Source organism: Salvia hispanica, chromosome 2 (assembly GCF_029641045.1).
Source record: "Salvia hispanica isolate PSC_SH4W2 chromosome 2, Shi_PSC_v1, whole genome shotgun sequence".
Classification (NCBI taxonomy): domain Eukaryota; kingdom Viridiplantae; phylum Streptophyta; class Magnoliopsida; order Lamiales; family Lamiaceae; genus Salvia; species Salvia hispanica.
Window position 1 is genome coordinate 61,811,306 of NC_142693.1, and position 18,515 is coordinate 61,829,820.

General features: G+C 34.8%; 2 protein-coding genes across 3 annotated transcripts; one reads left to right on the forward strand and one right to left on the reverse strand.

The window, feature by feature from the left end:
- Positions 1-3,970, reverse strand: LOC125201502 (inositol-tetrakisphosphate 1-kinase 3-like). The gene is made up of 10 exons (XM_048099647.2): positions 3,392-3,970; positions 2,126-2,207; positions 1,974-2,006; positions 1,688-1,808; positions 1,437-1,529; positions 1,238-1,345; positions 960-1,136; positions 718-773; positions 546-630; positions 1-431 (listed from the first exon to the last, which is right to left on the reverse strand). Exons 1-10 carry the CDS (start codon positions 3,607-3,609, stop codon positions 361-363), a joined length of 1,044 nt encoding a protein of 347 aa, XP_047955604.1. The 5' UTR covers positions 3,610-3,970; the 3' UTR covers positions 1-360.
- Positions 3,971-13,386: 9,416 nt separating this feature from the next.
- Positions 13,387-18,479, forward strand: LOC125202210 (RNA-binding KH domain-containing protein RCF3-like). 2 transcript variants are annotated; one of them, XM_048100579.2, is made up of 8 exons: positions 13,387-13,616; positions 14,688-15,424; positions 15,982-16,386; positions 16,506-16,760; positions 16,888-17,241; positions 17,464-17,543; positions 17,628-17,736; positions 18,088-18,479. In XM_048100579.2, the coding sequence occupies exons 2-8, from the start codon at positions 14,720-14,722 to the stop codon at positions 18,229-18,231; spliced, it is 2,052 nt and encodes a 683-aa protein (XP_047956536.1). In that variant the 5' UTR covers positions 13,387-13,616; positions 14,688-14,719; the 3' UTR covers positions 18,232-18,479. The 2 variants fall into 2 exon arrangements, with proteins under 2 accessions (XP_047956536.1, XP_047956541.1); XM_048100584.2 differs by having other exon boundaries at positions 14,691-15,424.
- The last annotated feature ends 36 nt before the right edge of the window (positions 18,480-18,515 follow it).

Below are 18,515 nucleotides of genomic sequence, written 5' to 3' on the forward strand. Positions count from 1 at the left end.
TGAGATGATGAAATGCTAAACTATAAAGAGACTTTATTTACATGGTGCTTCTCTAAGAGAAGGATTTACAGAAGAAATGCTAAACTATAAATTAGAAAAACACATGAATAAACAAAAACTCGAACATTATTAGACAAGGACACGGAGTCGCCAACGAGATTATCGCCCTTGAAGCGATGTCGAGGATCAGAGCAAGAAGGGAACAGATTATCCGTATTCTTTGCACTTCAAATGACACCATTGCTTACCACCTATGCAGGCGGCTTCGCTTTTTTCAACTGCTTGTTTTGGATCTTGTGCAGCACGAACGAGCTTTGTTTATACATCATTCGGAAATCTCTTGCCAGGTTTTCCGACTTTTTATTTGCTTTGAACAAGGCTCAAAAGGAAATCTGTAAATATATGCTCATATTCGGGCATCTTCCCATATCCTGCATGTCGCAAGAAACATTTAGATCGGGATTAGTGTGTTTCTTTTACGACTTCTTGTCCATCCAAGGGAAAGAAAAACTATTAACAAGATGTGACTTGGGTGTGTTATATACCTGGAAAATAGTTAATGTCTATCACGTAGTAACGGTCTTGAGTTCCATGCTCACGAATTATATCCAAGTTGAACAACCGGAGACCCTATTTCCGAGGCACAAGGATTAGAGCTCAAGAAAGTAGCAGTAAGTTGCATAACAGACTCAAGTACAAAATGGGCAAGAAGAATACCAGCCGGTGTCGTAGTTCTTTAGCCAGTCTCTCAAGTAACGGTTTTGGAGGGAGCTCTGCAGAGATAAAAGTACTTTTTAACCCCTTGGCATAAATTTTCATAAATTCAACCCAGGCAGAAGATGTTAACAAGAACCACCAAATATTCGAAGGTGGAAAAGGGAAGATAAATGGATTTTTTCACAGACCACATTATACAATCAAATGCTCTAAGCTCATGCATGAATTGCAAGTCTACCTACCGGCAACATGAGGATCCAAGTCTGCTTCATCAGCAGATGCAGCAGCACAAGATACTCTCGGGAAACGATAAACACCAGCACTTGCTTTCAGCTCACGCTTACTGACATCTGGCAACGAGAAACGTCTGAGCACCTTTATTGCTTCACCAACAATATAAACTTTGAAGAGGACGCCTCCTAAATCACAAGAAAGGAAAATATTCAAGAGACAGTCAACACATTTCTCCATGCTAGCCACTGAACAGGTAAGGGAAAACAGAGGAGCTGTGATTTCATACCGTGATTAATAAATTCCTGCAGGACAAGTGGGGGTTCAAGCTTTTGGAGGGACAACTCGTCATACGCCAGAGATAGTTCATGTGACTTTGCAAATAACGGCTTTGCCACTAAAATATACACAGATTGATTACTATATTTAAACATTTCATCCATGTAATAGCCAAAGCACAAATATATTTCCATATCAAGGAGACATACCCAGTGGCAGCCTCAACCCAGCCATATTCACAGAATCAGGAATTGATGATGAATCTTTTTTGATAACCAACTGTTCAGGTACACCTACTTTACCTGTAAGACAAAAGGACATGAGAGATCAGTGATTTTTGCAAAAGCTGGACAATCTATCTGTTTGTGGCATCCACAAATAATTCTTATACCGAGGAAAGAACGAGCTTAAAAATGAAAGAAAAGCCTTATGTAAAAATTGCATGCCCATAAAAGATTACCATAGGGGTCTGACAGATTCAGGTCAGCAACAACCTGGAGCATAGACTGGCGGCTGTACACATGCTGTATGGCATCAGGAGGATCAAGAACTGTGACGTTGGGATGTGTTATCCGATAATCCTTCAAAAAGAGTAAAAGGGAAGGATGAGAATTGGCCCTAGGAAATTTTGTCTTTAAATCCACAGGTATGAGTCCCTCATTTAAATATACACTGAATGACCAATTAGGCTACTTGGGAAAACACATTTTCTTAACATGATTGAGACACTGAATGATGAGACCAACCTCAAGTATGGATCGCCATTCTTTTCCAGATAACTGCATGACAAGAATGGAAGTTCCATGTATAGATTAACTATCTCACTTTTAAAGATAAAGAATAAAAGAGTATCAATCAAGACACTGAATAGGGTCTACAAGGCACACAGAAAACTCACCTTATGTAACACAATGTCAAAGGGACCTTGATCCGAAAGTGGTTTACTAATGTCGATAGCCACAAAAAGAATTCCTTTATTCCTGCATTTTTTTGTAACTGTATTCAATTAGCTAATAGTGGTTCAAGTACTACGCTACGCAATTATAGAGCAAAAACAGAAGCACGTGTACATTCCATGAGGGGACTCGTTAATCGTTACCATTCAAATTATTTATAATTTCCATATAAAAGCATAAAAGCGATATTGTTGTTTCCTTCTCATTCACCTAGCTAAGATAATATAGAACATGCACTCTACGTTGAATCTCAAGTCATCAAGTATGTTGGGGTTTGGAGAGCAACAATTGCCAAATACTTGCAATTTTCTTATGCAAGAAAAGAATGAGTTAGAAGGAAAAAGATACTCATCAATTCCAAAGAAAGCTTTGGATCTATCACAGACCAAGAATAGTTTAAATGCCAAGAGGAAATAGATCATGGCGGCTGATAGAAAAAGCTTGAGTAATCATATTGTAATAACAATATAAACATCCACTTAAGTTACTACGCACAGAAGGACAAAATTAACACATTGTAAGACATGGAGGGGTAAAGAAAGTGAATATAATTCAAGAGAAACTTATAATATCTGTCACTGAAAGCTAAATAAATTCATTCATTCATGTCAAATCAAGTGTCCATTCCCTTCAAGACAGGAAAAAAGGACAGCTCATGAATAGAGTACTAGAAATTGGAAGAGTACGAAAATCAGTGAAAGGGACAAGGACCATATAATTTCCTCAATAATATCCTATATGTAAACACCAATAGAACATACACCACAAAAATATCTATGAAGATTTGACTTCATTGAGAATACATCTTCAAAAGTAATATTCCTGTAAACGATAACCAGGTTCAATTTTCCTCCAAAATAGACTCCATAGAAGATATAAGAACATTACATAAGTAGAAAATCAAACAGAAACTTATGAACAGAACCAATCCCAATTTTCTCCATAATAAAATCTAAAATTTGAAAAACGAAACAAATTGATCACGTTTCAATTCGAGCGAATCTTACACAAACAGTTTCAGCATTAATCAAACAGCAGAGCTGTTACCAATCATTCCCCTGAACAGTAATTACACATGTTTTTGTTTTATCTACAAACAAATATCCTCGATTTCCAGATTTTCACCAATAATTTCAACTTTAAAATCATACCTACATATAATTAGATAGATATATATCGGAACTCTGAGATAAAAACAAATGAATTACCTAGCTAATCCTTCAAGCTTGGGCTGCAGAAAGCTCTTAATCTTCTTGGTAGTAAGGGCGTAGCCGACGACGACAGCCTTTGGAGAAAAGCCTCCACCGATCGCAGCCGCCGAATATCTCATCTTGGCCACCATTTTCTCGTCCTCCAGCTCCGTGTCTTTTATGACCTCTTCCTCCTTTTCTTCTGTGCAGTAGGCCAATTCACCACCCATCCTCATCACCAACACCGATTACCTAAATATAGATATATAATAATACAGGTATTCAAACGCACACACCGAGATTCAATCCCCTTCCTCCAACAAAGCCAATACAAATAAAATTAATTTCGATTTCGCCAAATTCGCCTCGTTCGCGTTGATTTATTTCTCAATGAGGCTTCTCTACAAATGTCAGATTGTGTGTAGATTGGAAAATATGGGGCTGGAATTGGCGCGAGAGAGCGGAGATTTAGACAATAAACGGGTAGAGAGAGAGAGATAGAGAGACGGCGTTTGATGAGGTGTAGAGCGAAAGCGTAGAAGTGTAGAAGCTGAAATGCAAGCAACGCGTGGAGCGATGAAGACGAAGAGAAAACCTACGTATATATATACATACAAAATCTGATTTCATGGATCTGTTTGTATCTATATGGTGTATCTATTCACATGTGTGTTGAGAGGCAACTGTAGAACGCGCTGCGCTGCTTACGTGGAAAACACTTGCTTTTTAATTTGTTGCGATTAAATTGCATTTTATATATTCGAGTTAACCACATTTCGTAATTAGACTAAGAGCATCTTCAATGGGGACGGATGTCCCTCGCCCTTAAACACCTCCTGTCACATTATAAGGACCTCCTACAATACTGTCACGTCATAAGGACTTTCCATTGCACAGTGGCAGACATCTCAAGGACTTTTCGCGCGGACTTTCCGCAATAAAAAAAATTCACAAATTCACCAAATTAAACAATTTACGAAATTAAAATTTAAACACGAATACGAAAAAAATGCAACGATTTTTTTTAAAAAAAAAGCATACATATGCGTTGAATCTATATAGTTTGCCGCTAGCCGAACAGGGGTCTCGCTGTATGATATGTTTAGACCCGACGGTATGATATGTTATTGTTTTAGGCCTTCACTTTCAACGATAATACATGCGTTAGAGTTTTTAAAAAAATCGCACATATAGAGTTTGCAACGAGCTGTATATATAGAGTTTGTAAAAAAAAAATTTAAAAATCGCATCGAACGTCCGCCGTGGACGTCCATCGGCATGCCACAATGGCGGACGTCCGCTCGCCGTCGCGACGGACGTCCCGGGAATGCCGCGGTTCTCCCGTGTCCGCTACGGACGTCCGCTTCCGTCCCTGCCGCGCCTTATGGCGGACTTCCCAGACGGACGTTGGGCACGCCCGGTCCGACGCCCGCCAGGACGTCCGCTGCTGGAGAAGCTCTAATTAGCACTATTTATTTTAATTTTATACTATATTGGTTTTTATTTAAAAATTATTCTTTTAATTGACCTTTGATTTTGTTATTTATACTAACGATTACATTAATAACAATTTTTAAGATTATTTTAATTAAATTTAATATATAAAATAAAGCAAAAGCATTGAACGTAGATTAAATGAGATCAATGCTATAATATGCTCACATAAATTATGCAACATGATTTTTTTTTTCTCGTAATTCTAATGAATTGATACTAATATTGTAATGTGGTGAAAACTAAAAATTGCAATTGACTGATCAAACTATTTGTGAATTTTTATAACCATTGTTTGCACGATCCACGACCTAGAGTTGTTTTGGTACTTTTATTTTTATGTGGGTATAGTGGTCAAAAGATCAATTATTATTTTCAAAGTTACCAATCATTCAATTATTAAAGTCATTATAATTCGGCTCCGACATACTAGTACTTACTTATTTCAACTTGACGGGTCAATATAAAAGTCAAAAAAGGAAAATTTTATATAGTCGCCCCTTTCAATTTTTATCAACAAATTACAATAAAAAAAAATTTAATCAAATTTTTATCACAATAGTTTCAAAATCAAAAGAGATTTAAATCACACTTACAATAATAAAAAAGGGACAAACTTAGTCACTTAGATGGATCAAAGTGTCTTATTTTTTTGGATGTGGTATAAAATTGATAGATGACGAGCTATCATACAAAATCAACTCATAATAAAAAAAAACTAGAAGAAAATAACACATCAAGTGTTATAGAATCTAAAAACATTATAGAAATGAGAAAATAGAAGCAAACGACCAACATTATGAAAGCATTTCATATCGAACATTGTTGCTTCTGCCCTTTGTATATATGAAATTACGAGGCTCAAAGTGCAAAATGAGAAACTTGGAGGGAGCATACGTCAATTACCATTATTTGCTTTAGAACGACGCATTTGTTATGTGCAAGGAATGAAATCTTTTTTATTCTTAATTTTCTTTTTATGGGACATTTTCATTGACATTTGCGATATATTATTCGTGCCCATTTTGGAAGGTTCTTTTTCAGCTGAATTGTATTTTATGTGCCAAAAAAGGGATATTTTCCTAATTATTGTTCATTTTTGTCGATTTAAATTTCCATTTAGACTCTTGATGCTAATTTCCTATAGCAATGAAAGAATTACTTTTGCGTATTCTAATTGCATCATTCTCATGTTATATAGTGTTCTATAATGGGATATGGAGTAGAATTTTAAGGTAAAAATTAAAGTATTTAATAAAAATATAAAAATAAAACTCCATAGATAATTGGTGATGCCAATTCACATGGCACTTCGCTTGACATTGTGAGACTCACCCTCATCCCCACATTATGTTCTATGATGGTCCCGTTGAACGTGACCAAGACTTCGTGTTGCAGATACCCTAAAAATTTATGGACGATACATCACAAATACACCGTGATTAATATTAACACGAAATGGTGAATATATATTTATTTTAAAACATAGAAAAAAGTTGTAGCTTGTATTTTATGCCACCGCGTCCTAGAATATAACCTAAGGGAACCTTAAACCTAACCTACATTATCACATTGTACAATTTAAAACTATAAAATGATAAATATTCAATTTGCCTATCAAATTTAATCTTCCAGTTGTAGTTATCTATTACTAATAGCTACATCACCATTTTGAAAAGATTGATGATAAAATTTATCAAACATGAATAAGCAAAATGAAAACCTATCTAGCTAGCCCCTAATCCAATCCTACAAATTTCTTTAATTTTTTAATGGAGTTTAATAATCGTGATTAGGTTGGGTGATGCATGGCATATTGGCATGTAATGAAAGAAAAATACAAATTATATGTGTGTGTGTGAGAGAGAGGGAATGCAAATATGACTTAATATATGCACATATAGTGAAATAGAAATAGTATTTGATGGATTATGAATAAGACTGTGTGTTGAACCTTATCTTTTTAGCATCCTTAGATATATTTATATTCGTTTTAAGCGAATCGTTTGCTACCAATTTGGTTTTTGGGATATGGTTGTGTTTGTTTAATACGCCTACATTATGGAACTTTCTATCGTATTCCTTTTTTTTTCTTTGTATATGGACATGGAATATATTTCTTGATGTCTACTTATATGTATATACGCACTCTCACATTTTCTACTTCTATATATTATGTGTATAAATATAAACTCTCATAAATAAAATTGATATGTCTCTCACCAATTACGTCGTAGTCCACGTAAAATTATATATATGTTTTTATATTTTAATTCCAAAAATTACCCTTTAATAAATCTCTAAATCATAATCCCTAATATCAATCTCAATGACCTTCTTGTATTAAAAGCATCCTTTCATTGATATGTTGAATCTGTCACACTAACACTTCCGACGAATATGTAAGCTTTAATTCAGAGAAAATTAAATTCTAGTGAGAAGCTTATATATCATGTATTTTAGATTAAAAAATATCCAGAGGAGAAATATAAAATATCGAAATTTTATGTATTTACATCCAAATTACGATCAGTTGAATCAGTCGTACTAGCAATTCCGATAAACATGTCTACGATCAATTCAGAGAGAAATTAATTTTGGATAAAAGCCAAAAGAGTCCAAATTTCATATAAAAATAGTTAATAGTATGGAATAAAAATAAAATATTAACAAGCAAATATTCTGCAATTTATAGATATTCATATCCAAAATGCATAGATTGGTCACTTGGTATGGAATACTCCTATAAAATTGTCGATTCGAGATCTGCAACTAATCTTATTAGTTGTTGTTATGTAAGAAAAGAATGTAGTATATAATTAGTTGATGTCGTTGTAGTGGGCACGATGCATGATAATATCTTAGGAAAATGCTGGTCCATATCTAAGGGAACTTAATTAATTATTTGTGAAAGTTTTGGACCTACACCCCACTCCCATATATAGCACACCTATTTATTTATTACTATTTAGCTCGAACATATTTAGAATTGCCAACTTGACCAAATAACACTGATTATGTCATGTACAGTTGACCCATGGTACATTTCATATTTTATTGGAAGTCTTTTTTTATTCGGGAGAAAAAGGATTACTTTAGGTAATTTTCTAGGTGAGCTGATTTCTTTATAAGTCGCAATTTTCTAAGTGGACTTAATTCTTATAAGTCTATACTGTTTTTTTATAACTATAAAGCAGCATGTCCAAGTCGTGGACGAGAAAAAAGTTCAAAGGTATAAGCGAATTAGAGTCATAACAAAAGTAGAAATAAAAGAAAAAAAGAAAACAAAGGCCAAGAGTGGCCACAAGCACCCCACGATCCTTGCAAAACCAAAATCAAACGAAAAAAAAGAGCAGTCAAGAAAATACACTAGTGCTACGATCGATAGCCAAATAGCAAGAACATCAAAAACCAAATAAAGCCTCCTAAAAATAAACGGCTTAACTGTCTTAGGATGAATGGAGTATAAAATATAGGTTTTCATAATATAAATTTGATGATGAATGGAGTATAAAATATAGGTTTTCATAATATAAATTTGATATTCTTTTGAAAATAATTTCAAGAAAACTAATCATATTTGACGAGACGAATGGCGAGGGAGGTGTTAAAGGGTCATTATCTATTATGCTTTTATGTTTGATTCATTCCTACCCATTCATCACCTCAACATGTCATATGTTAATGTCAACAAGAATGATTCCTAGAATTTTCTCTCTTTTAATTTATTCTTTAAAATTAATTTCTTAGAAATAGAGCAGAACAAGAATCCATTAATTCTTTCACAATTATTGCCACCTTATATTGCAAGAGAGTACGATTTGGTTAACCATAGAATAAGTGTATCAAACCGTTTTTTTTTATAAAATTTTAATTGTTAAAATATTGAAAATCACATAATTTTGTACTAGTAGTAATTAAACTCTTATTTATTGATTATATATATGCTTGCTCATCATCCTTAGTGCTCACAAAAAAGCCAATTCTCAGTATAAAATTTTGAATTCTACCTAACTAATCAGATTCTAATTTGCAAAGAAACTTATTCCTCCCCTTTATCTCGTTCACCTCTCTAATTTTTTTCTAAACATGTCACTAATTACCTAAAAAGCACATGCGGCTGAGTATTTAGGATATTAATTGCATGTTCATTTGTCTCAAGCAATGTGATAGTAGTATATAATAAAATAATGATATTCAGTGACCTTTTTCTTGACAACAAACGCCATCGAATTTAATTCTCTTTAAAGTAAATATTACCAAACAATTAAAAAAAACACTTTTCCCTACATAGTTTGGTACATATGTCCAGTGCTTATAAATTTATAATGCATTTCTCCGCACTTTAAATGTGGGCATAATATTTTAATTGGACTAACATTGGTAATGATTTGGAACTCACGAATCACGATACTATGAAAAATTGGAGTAATTCTTGTTTATATATAAGCATGTTTCACATGAACTGTATAGTTTATATACTCCTATTTGAAATATTAATCATACGCATGGCATGATAAAATAGTATAAGGAAGTAATTAAGTGAGAATTAAATTTTAAATAGAAGTATAGAATTACTAAAACCAATATTTAATTACTTCCCTTTTTATTTTGGAATATAATGGTTTAAAACTTTAATTGTATCACATGACAATCTTTTCTGATTAATTTTTAACTAAAAGGAATTTAAGTAATTGTTGTAATCAAATATCAATATTTATTTTTTTTCTTGCCATTGGAACCTTCGATGAGCCTTATATCGAGGGTTTTTTGCTTTTAAAACCAAAAACTTTCCCCGAATTTTGATTTTTCCCATGAACTTTGAGATTTGTTTTTAAAACCATAAACTTTCATGTCGGTTGATATTTCTCCCGGCGGGTCACCGACCAAACCCGGATGTCTACGTGTCAATTTTAATCCTAATTGTCATTTAAAGTGTTTACGTGGCAATATACGGTCACAATTTAAACATTTGGCAAAATAAAATAGGCTTTTTTATTTGGCCAAATAAATAGGCAAAATAAAACTTAAACAACATACCATTTAAATAATATTCACAACAGCAACACTTAAACAAAAAAGCAGAATCGAAAAGTTAGGGCTCCTTTCTCAATCTTCTTCCTTTCTCGATCTTCTTCCTTTCTCTCACACATATTTTGGGATTTTCAACCGCGATTCTTCGATTTTTCTCTAAAGTTGGCCAGGGAGTGGAGAATACCTTCCAAGACGGACAACGATAAAATCGTCTTCTCGGATTACTATCAGTCCACGACGTCCCAATCTCAGCCCGAACTCCATGGTTACAGATTACGAATTCACCTTCGGGCCAATTGACGTTGAAGCTTGAGGTTTGTGAAGAAAACGACATTTGAATTTCGACCTGGAACGTAGACGCCTAATTTCGTAGCCAATTTCAGGGTTTAGGAGATGGATGAAGATGGATGGATGAAAATTGATTTCGAAGATGGATGAAGAAGCCAATTTCGAAAATGGATGAAGAAGCCGATATTAGGGTTTAGGAAATTTCTGTAATGTTTTAAATGGAATTGGGTTGAATACGACGTCGTTTTAGGGTGAAAATTCCGGCTTCCATGTCATTTTTGCGGTAGTCCACGTGGGAAAGCTTCTGGCCGAAAATGGGTTATTCGGGTCGGGTCAGGAAATATCAAACGAAATGAAAGTTTATGGTTTTAAAAACAAATCTCAAAGTTCATGGGAAAAACCAGAATTCGGGAAAAGTTTTTGGTTTTAAAAGCCAAAAACCCTATAATGGATGATGGTGAAATCATATTATGTGGCAAAATTCTCAATCGTCACTCAACTAAAATGAATGAGACGTACATATATCAACCATTCCTTCTTTTAATAAACATTCGACCCAAATATCAATCGCATAGATCCCATTCTATTTTTTGAAAAAAAAGTAAAAAAATATAAAAGGTAATTGCTGCTTATATCACTACTTAAGATACTTTCTGATTTTTTCAGTGAAAAAATTATACAAAATCCAAAAGATGGTGATTTAATTGACTATTTTTGAAATTTATAGAAAAATATAAGTCAGTGATTATTACGTAGAATATGAATATATATTGAACTCAACTTGTATACCGAAAATAACATCAAGTAGTTGTTTTCTATCTTTCAATGCTTCGTTAGTTGTTTTCTACATTTGATACCATTCTCTTTGTGAGGTTGTATGAATGTCGAATATAAGAATTCAAACGACAAAAAATCCATGACCCCAAAGGCCAGTCACAAATTGTGGTTGCGTTTCAATTGCAAAAAAAATGATGTTGAAATTTGCAAATTGGTGATAGTTCGTAATCATGACGTATTTGGCTATTTAATTTTCTCAATTAAAACATACTACAATATTAGATGAAAGTGTGGAGCAAATTCACGAGAGGCAACTAAAATATATGTAAACACCAATCAATCCCCTCTATTCCCAACTAAAACAAAAATAAAGACAATGTATGCATCCTAATCCATATAAATTTGTCCTTATACTCATATTATGAAATTGAAAATGTTGTAAATTCGTCCTTGGTGATACAAATCTAATCAGAGTGGTTCAATTTGTAATAAAATAAGATATGAGTCGCTTTTTAATAAAGCAAATATATATAGTCTTAGTGCTCCACTCAAAACACGACATGCATGACTTATTTTTCTAAATAGGTAAAAAGTCTTAGAAAAAAGTTTGTTAAGAAAATAGATAAGATGCAAAGAATTCCGATGCTTACCTTTACGTCGAGATGCATGTTCCTATCTATTTATTTGTAGAAAATAACCTCAATAAAACGTTTTTCAAGTGAAAGAAGAAAATATGTTTAGTCAGTTGCGGATGCATAAAATAATTTTATAGGAACTTTACTATATATTTTTTTATAATAAATATACTATATATTATATGTATGAAAAAATAATAAATCATATAAAAAGTCACGTTACAACGTACTGTGCAAAATATTTTTAAATAAAGTTAATCGAGCATCTAACCCATAGAATGAAATACTTCATGTTATAGGTGTGTTCATTTTAGTGAAGTTGTGATGGTTGAATTCTACATATTTTCATCGATTAAAAATGCTAGAGGGCGAGTTTATTAAATAGTTAAAAAGATTGTCAATATACACAATTTACTTACACTCCACTTATTAGCAAAAATTTCATTATATTATGCAAGTAAGTTTGATTATTTTCATTAAAAAAAACTCTCAATAAATACAGTAGGAACAAGTACAAATTTATGCCCACTTAATGTTTCTATAACCCAGTGAACTTTTAAAAAAATCTTTTATCACTTTTACTGTTTTACTTTAAAGTAATGTCACTATTTTGAAAAACATACCTAGACAAGATTAAATAGAGAAGTCTACTTTTACTGTTTTACATAACTATATATAAATGATATTTGAACTTTGATGTTTGCATGTTAATGTTTTTGAATTTTAAAAATATTATAAATAGTCTTTGGACTTAGGGATAGTTTCATTTCATCCATGGCATTTTCTACTATGTGGCCTATTTTTTCACCAAAAATGTTCCCAAGATATTAAGGATATTTTTGGACTTTTTAGTAAAATTGGGTACCTGGTATTAGGTGTCATACCCTCTCTCTCTCATAGGAAGAATATTTTTCTATAGTTTGGGTAATTGAATTGATATTTTCTTTTTCACTTCACTTTATACATGAATTTTGTGTGTGTAGTAGTTAATTTCGACAATTTAGAATTCCAGTCAAATTTAAAAACGTTAGTGGCAAAATACAATAGCTCATTGTATCGAAAAGACGTTTTCAGATATAAATACTAAAACAGGGAACAAAATACAATCAAGCTCATTGTAAAAAATGTTGCTTCCTTCTTTCCTCCAACTCGAAATCCTTTCAGCTTTTTCATCTCTTTCAAAATTCTTGCATTGGCTGGTGTGTATTCTAGGCACCGACATCGACAACCTCCCCGCCTTCGGTAGAGAGCTCTAGGCTGCTCCATTCAATGCCTCTGTCGACGACTCTCCTTGGCTCCCAACCTACACATATTAAAGCCTCGTAGAATGCTATTCGTCCGCCATTAAATGACTCATTTTTCTATTCTTTTGTCCATTCGCCAATAAATATCTAATTTTACATTTACCTATGTTTAGTAGGTGAACCTCATATTTTATTATAAAATCATTATATAAAAGTATGATTCACATTCTGCTAAATTTTTTCTACTTATCTATCTTTATAAAATTAAATAATTTTTTAAAATCCGATCTAATAAAAAATGAGAAATTTATTAGCGGACGAAGAGAGCAGTAGTACATCGTTCTTACTTTTAAAAGGGCCGACTAATAAGAACACAAAATAGGATTGGCCCAAGTAATAATTTCCACTCCAGTTATAATTGGATAATTAGCACTAATGGGCCGGGCCGAACTCGAGAATCAAATGAATTCACTAATTCTCAAATTAAAATACACTCCAATATTTTTAGCAGAAAATAAATAAATCTACAAACATTTAATTAATAAAATTAAACTCTGTATCTCACTCACTCGCGTCTACTGCGCCTTCCATTGTTCTCGCCGCGCTCGCCGCCGCCGACTGCAACCAACAGCCCCTCGCCAGCGCCATCACAATTCCGTCCCTCCGTCTTCAAAAGTCCAGCTCGTGAGCAGTCGCGTTGCCTCAGCAGTCTCCGCCGCTCATCGTCGACAGCCACCGGCCCGCCGTCGCCCTTTGTTTGTTCGAATTAAGGTCAAATCCGAATTCCCCCAATTTCTAAATCCCTAAATCTTGGATCAAATTTGCTTCTATGTTCAAATCATGAGTGATCACCCAAGATAAGGGGCTAACTAATGTGGAATCTTCAAAACACAAGCAAGGAAAATGCATTTGTGAACATCTTGCGTTTCAGGTGTTGAGAATCTGAAAATTAGAATCCTATAATGCGTTTTCTTTAGTGTTTAGCTGGAGCAGAATGCCGTTGGGTTCGAGATGCCCTTATTAATTTCTTCTTTGGATTTTTTTTTTTATCGAATTGGAATATGTATTTTCATGCATGTTCATTAGTCTGTGGGCCTTTGATGTATTCGATGCGCCTTAACTCGTAATTGAAGTTTAATTAGGTGATCTCGTGGGAATTCAAGAGAAATTCATATATTAGTGAATGAAGTATGGAATTATTCTTGAGACAGGGAAGGATACATTTGGTGCTAAAAGCTGAATGCATGTTGTGTTCTTATTTCCTTTTTGTATGAAATTCAATTTATTAGATGTTTTGGATTTCGGATTTTCCATTTCTTGTGTGTATTGATTTAATTGTTTATGCTAGGTCTGAATTTTGGCCATGCCCTAGAAAGGTCATTTAAGCGCGATGAGTCACACATTATCCTGAAATTTATTGTGCGTGGTTGAAAGTAGTGGAAATACGTTTCTTTTTACACGTGTATGGGGATCATTAAGTCGTTTAGAATGAAAAATGGTTGATGTATATGGTGTGCTGTTTCAGTTTGCCGGTTGTCATGGTAATTGTGAATTTGTGAACAAATCCCTATAGTGGGAGTATGTGTAGTATATAGTGAGATTGTAATAATGGTTGGCATTTAGGACTTCATTGAATTTGTCGAACATTAGAACCATCTGATATTGTTTTACATTATGATTATTTTGTAATGTGCAGATCCATCAAATCATAACCCGATTTTTCCAACTAGGATCTTACCTTAATATGGAATGGACCATCTAATTTAATTTACTTTACATTTCAGAGCTTGTCTTTGCAATATATTCGTGTTATGAGATTCATGTTATTAAAATTCTTGGCAGAAGCTGTCATTTTATTGGTGGGATCTTGAGGGATGTCGGCTCAAGTTACACCTGCTAAGAGGCCACTAGACCAAAGTCCTACAGATGGAAGTGGTAGAAGGAAGTGGCAAAAATCAGCAGCTTTGGGTTCTGGTGTTGCACCATTTAATGCAACACCTAGCAAGGTTATACGTGTACTTTGCCCAGCTTCCAAAATTGGTGGCATTATTGGAAAAGGTGGCAGCAACATATCTCAAATACGCCAAGAGACTGGAGCAAAAGTCCGCGTTGAGGAAACAGTCCCTGGTTGTGATGAAAGAGTCATAGTAATAGTAGCTCTAGATAAAGCTAAGGAAATGACGAGTGAGCAGGTTAAGGATGAAAACGAGGAGACAAAAATCCCTGAGTCCAATGAGAACCGTGAAGAAGATGGGGAAGGAAACAAAGAGCAGGATGGTCCAGTTGATGACTCTAAATCAGATAAGGACAAAGAAAATTCAGCTGTTCAGAAAGCTTTGCTAGTTGTGTTTGATAAAATGGTTGATGTGTTTGCTGAGACTAAGGAAGGAGAAGAAGAAAGTAAAAAGCCATCTTCATCTGTTGTTAGGCTAATTGTCTTCTCTGGTCAAGTAGGCTGTTTGTTAGGAAAAGCTGGCAGTGTGATAAAACAAATGTCATCTGAAAGTGGAGCGCAGATACGAATTCTTCCAAAGGATAAACTGCCTTCTTGTGCATCTTCTTCTGATGAATTGGTTCAGGTACTTCCGTCTTCATTGTATTTGGCGCATTATTTAACACACAGCTTACTGCATTTCAATTTTCAGACTGCTTCCACACTCGTTATCATGTGTACATATATGTGCAAAATGTACTTAAATATATTTGTCATGGACATCTTGTAGTGATGATTGTTATTTTGACAAATTTGAGATATAAAGCCATGACTAAGATCAAGATCTTAAAATGCAGCAAGCTTATCAATCATTCCTGAATTTTAAATAACAATAAATACTAACTCCGTCCACAAATAATAGTCATGCTTTTCATTTTGGTCTGTCCACCAAAATTAATCTCTATCAATTCATCAGTATGTTTTTTCTCTAATGAGGCGGGTCCCATATTTTTCCACTAAGAGTACGTATACGTCTATTTTCCTCTCTCCCTCTTACTTTACCAATTTTGTGTTAAAACTCGTGCCATCCACTAGACAAATTTTCGTGGACAGAGGTAATACATGTTTAAATACGAAAAGCTTTAAAAACATAACTATAGTTTGATGATTGAGTATAGTTTGACATTGCATTCTCTTTTGCAGATATCTGGTACTCTTGATGCCATCAAGAAAGCTCTTCTTTCTGTTTCCCAACAGCTGCTTGAGCATATTCCTAAGCATCAGGATCCTTTTCCGGTCAAGCCATCTCATTCCTTTGATACTCCTAGGCAGGATAGGTTCCCACCTCCGAATCGTCCATTCCATGGACATGGAGCACCCTATCCATCTGGATTTCATGATGGTGACAATGGTATTCCTGGTAGAATGAATTTTCCTCCTGAAGTTATAACTTACCGGGTACTGTGTAATGAGGAAAAGGTGGGTGGTGTAATTGGAAAGGGAGGTTCTATCGTCAAAGCTCTTCAACATGAATCTGGCTGTGATATCAAGGTTCTAGAGGGTACAGGTGACGCGGAAGATCGCATAATTATCATATCTGGTCCTGCTGTATGTTTTTTAATTCATCGCTTGTTTACATCTCTTTAATTTCACATACTCCTTCCTTCCACTTTTAAACTGATAAATGTAAGAGGCCCAAAATGATGGCTGATTTCCATTTAATGTAGCACCCGGATGATGGAATATCTCCCCCACAAGATGCGGTGCTTCGAGTGCAAGCAAGAATATTTAGGTCTGCTCCAGAAAGCAAGGATAACACCATGCTTGCGAAACTCCTTGTCTCATCTCATCAAATCGGATGTCTTCTTGGTAAGGGTGGTTCAGTCATTGCTGAAATGAGAAAGTCAACTGGAGCTTACATCCGTATTCTTGGTAAAGATCAGGTTCCAAAGAATGCTTCAGAAAATGAGGAAGTTGTTCAGGTATGCATGACACGAAACCATCAAACGTCCTTGGAACTTGCATATAATTAATCTGAATAAAGGGGATGAAAACATTGTAGGACTTTTATCTGACCTTTATTTTTGCTTCTGTCATATGAAATTGTAGGTGAGTGGAGACTTTGAAGTAGTTCAAGAGGCTCTTATGCAGATAACAACAAGGTTGAAGAACCATTTCTTTCGTGATGCATTTCCACCCATGGTTCACCATCCAAACCCAGCATTTATGGAGCAAATGCCCCCGTTTCCCTCATACATGGGAAGAAGAGAGTTTTCGCCTCCCGGAACATTCTCTAATCGAGGTCCACCATTTAACAATTTTGATGGTCCTGGGGGCCATCCTCCAGTTGGTGGCTTCCATCCACATGATGATCGCCCTCATTTTGCTCATGATTTTCCAAGGCCAGGGATCCCGCCTCATATGTCTGAAAGAATGCCTCCTGGAGCACCATGGGGAACCCAGGTATAAACCCTATGAGATCTACGATTGAACTACATAGCAAACTTGCAGGATATAGATTTACCCTGATAAATATTATGTGGTGCATTTTTTATTGAGTGGGATGCATTTTAAATCTTCTAGCCCTTGGGGGCATTTGTATGTATGCCTATTGCTAAGTGGTGGTGGAAAACCATATAACATCACGCTATTTATGTACTCATTTCGTAAAATGGCGGGTTGCAGGGACCAATGGAAGGACCTGGTGCTATGGGATTTCCAGACTATCCAGGTGGTCCTCAGAGAAGACTTGGTGGATTTGCAGGGTTTGTACTTCTGGAGTGTCAATGTTATTGTGTTTGAATTTACTTTCTTGGTTTTGTATTTAGTTGTTTAGCTTGCCATTGCAGTGGAAATCAACCTGTTATCACAAGCACAACTGTTGAGGTTGTTGTTCCTCGCTTTGTTATTCCTGCTATTTACGGAGAGGAAGGTGGGTGCCTTAGACAAATTCGCGAGGTATGCATCTGAAGAAGGCCTAGTTTGACTTTGCTCTTCAATTTGTTAACTGTGACTAAAACAATGCTGCAATATGTAAAAAGCATTGTTTTGTTTGCATAAAGAAGCACAAACATAGAAAAAGCATTGCTTTATGGTTAAAAAGCATATCATAGAGAAGCACTAATTGTTTTGTGAGTAAAAAGACTTGTCTCGGTTAGTAGAATAAGGATGGTTTTTATTTGATCATTCCGCTATATGTGTACACGTATATTTGTTTAGATGATGGATATTCATATCAGTATATTTCATTGGCTCATTAGATGAAGTCAAAGTTCAGAACCATCAAATTTTTGTGTTTTCTCTTATCAGATTTCAGATGCAAAAGTTACCATCACCGATCCTAAACCTGGGGCATCAGAAACCGTGATCATAATTTCTGGGACTCCCGAGCAGACCAATGCTGCACAGAGTCTAATTCAAGCATTTGTAATTTGTGAGACTGAAGCAGCCTGAATCGTTGATATCATGGTATTCCATCTGTAGCTGTTTTCAGGTTGTAGGAATCTAATCCATGGATGGTGCGAAGCAAATGTGGTGATACTTGCCAATTTTTGAAAACGTTAGAACAGAAACCAACCTCTGTTGCTTCAATAGAATAGGATGCTACCTACCTGTGCATGCTTGTTTATCTTTACCCACTAACATGCTGTGCAGTTTTAGTTTCTTTATGCGTTTTTCTAATATTATCTATTGTTTATTTATCGCGTTACCTTATGCACATAACGTAGTGGACATCG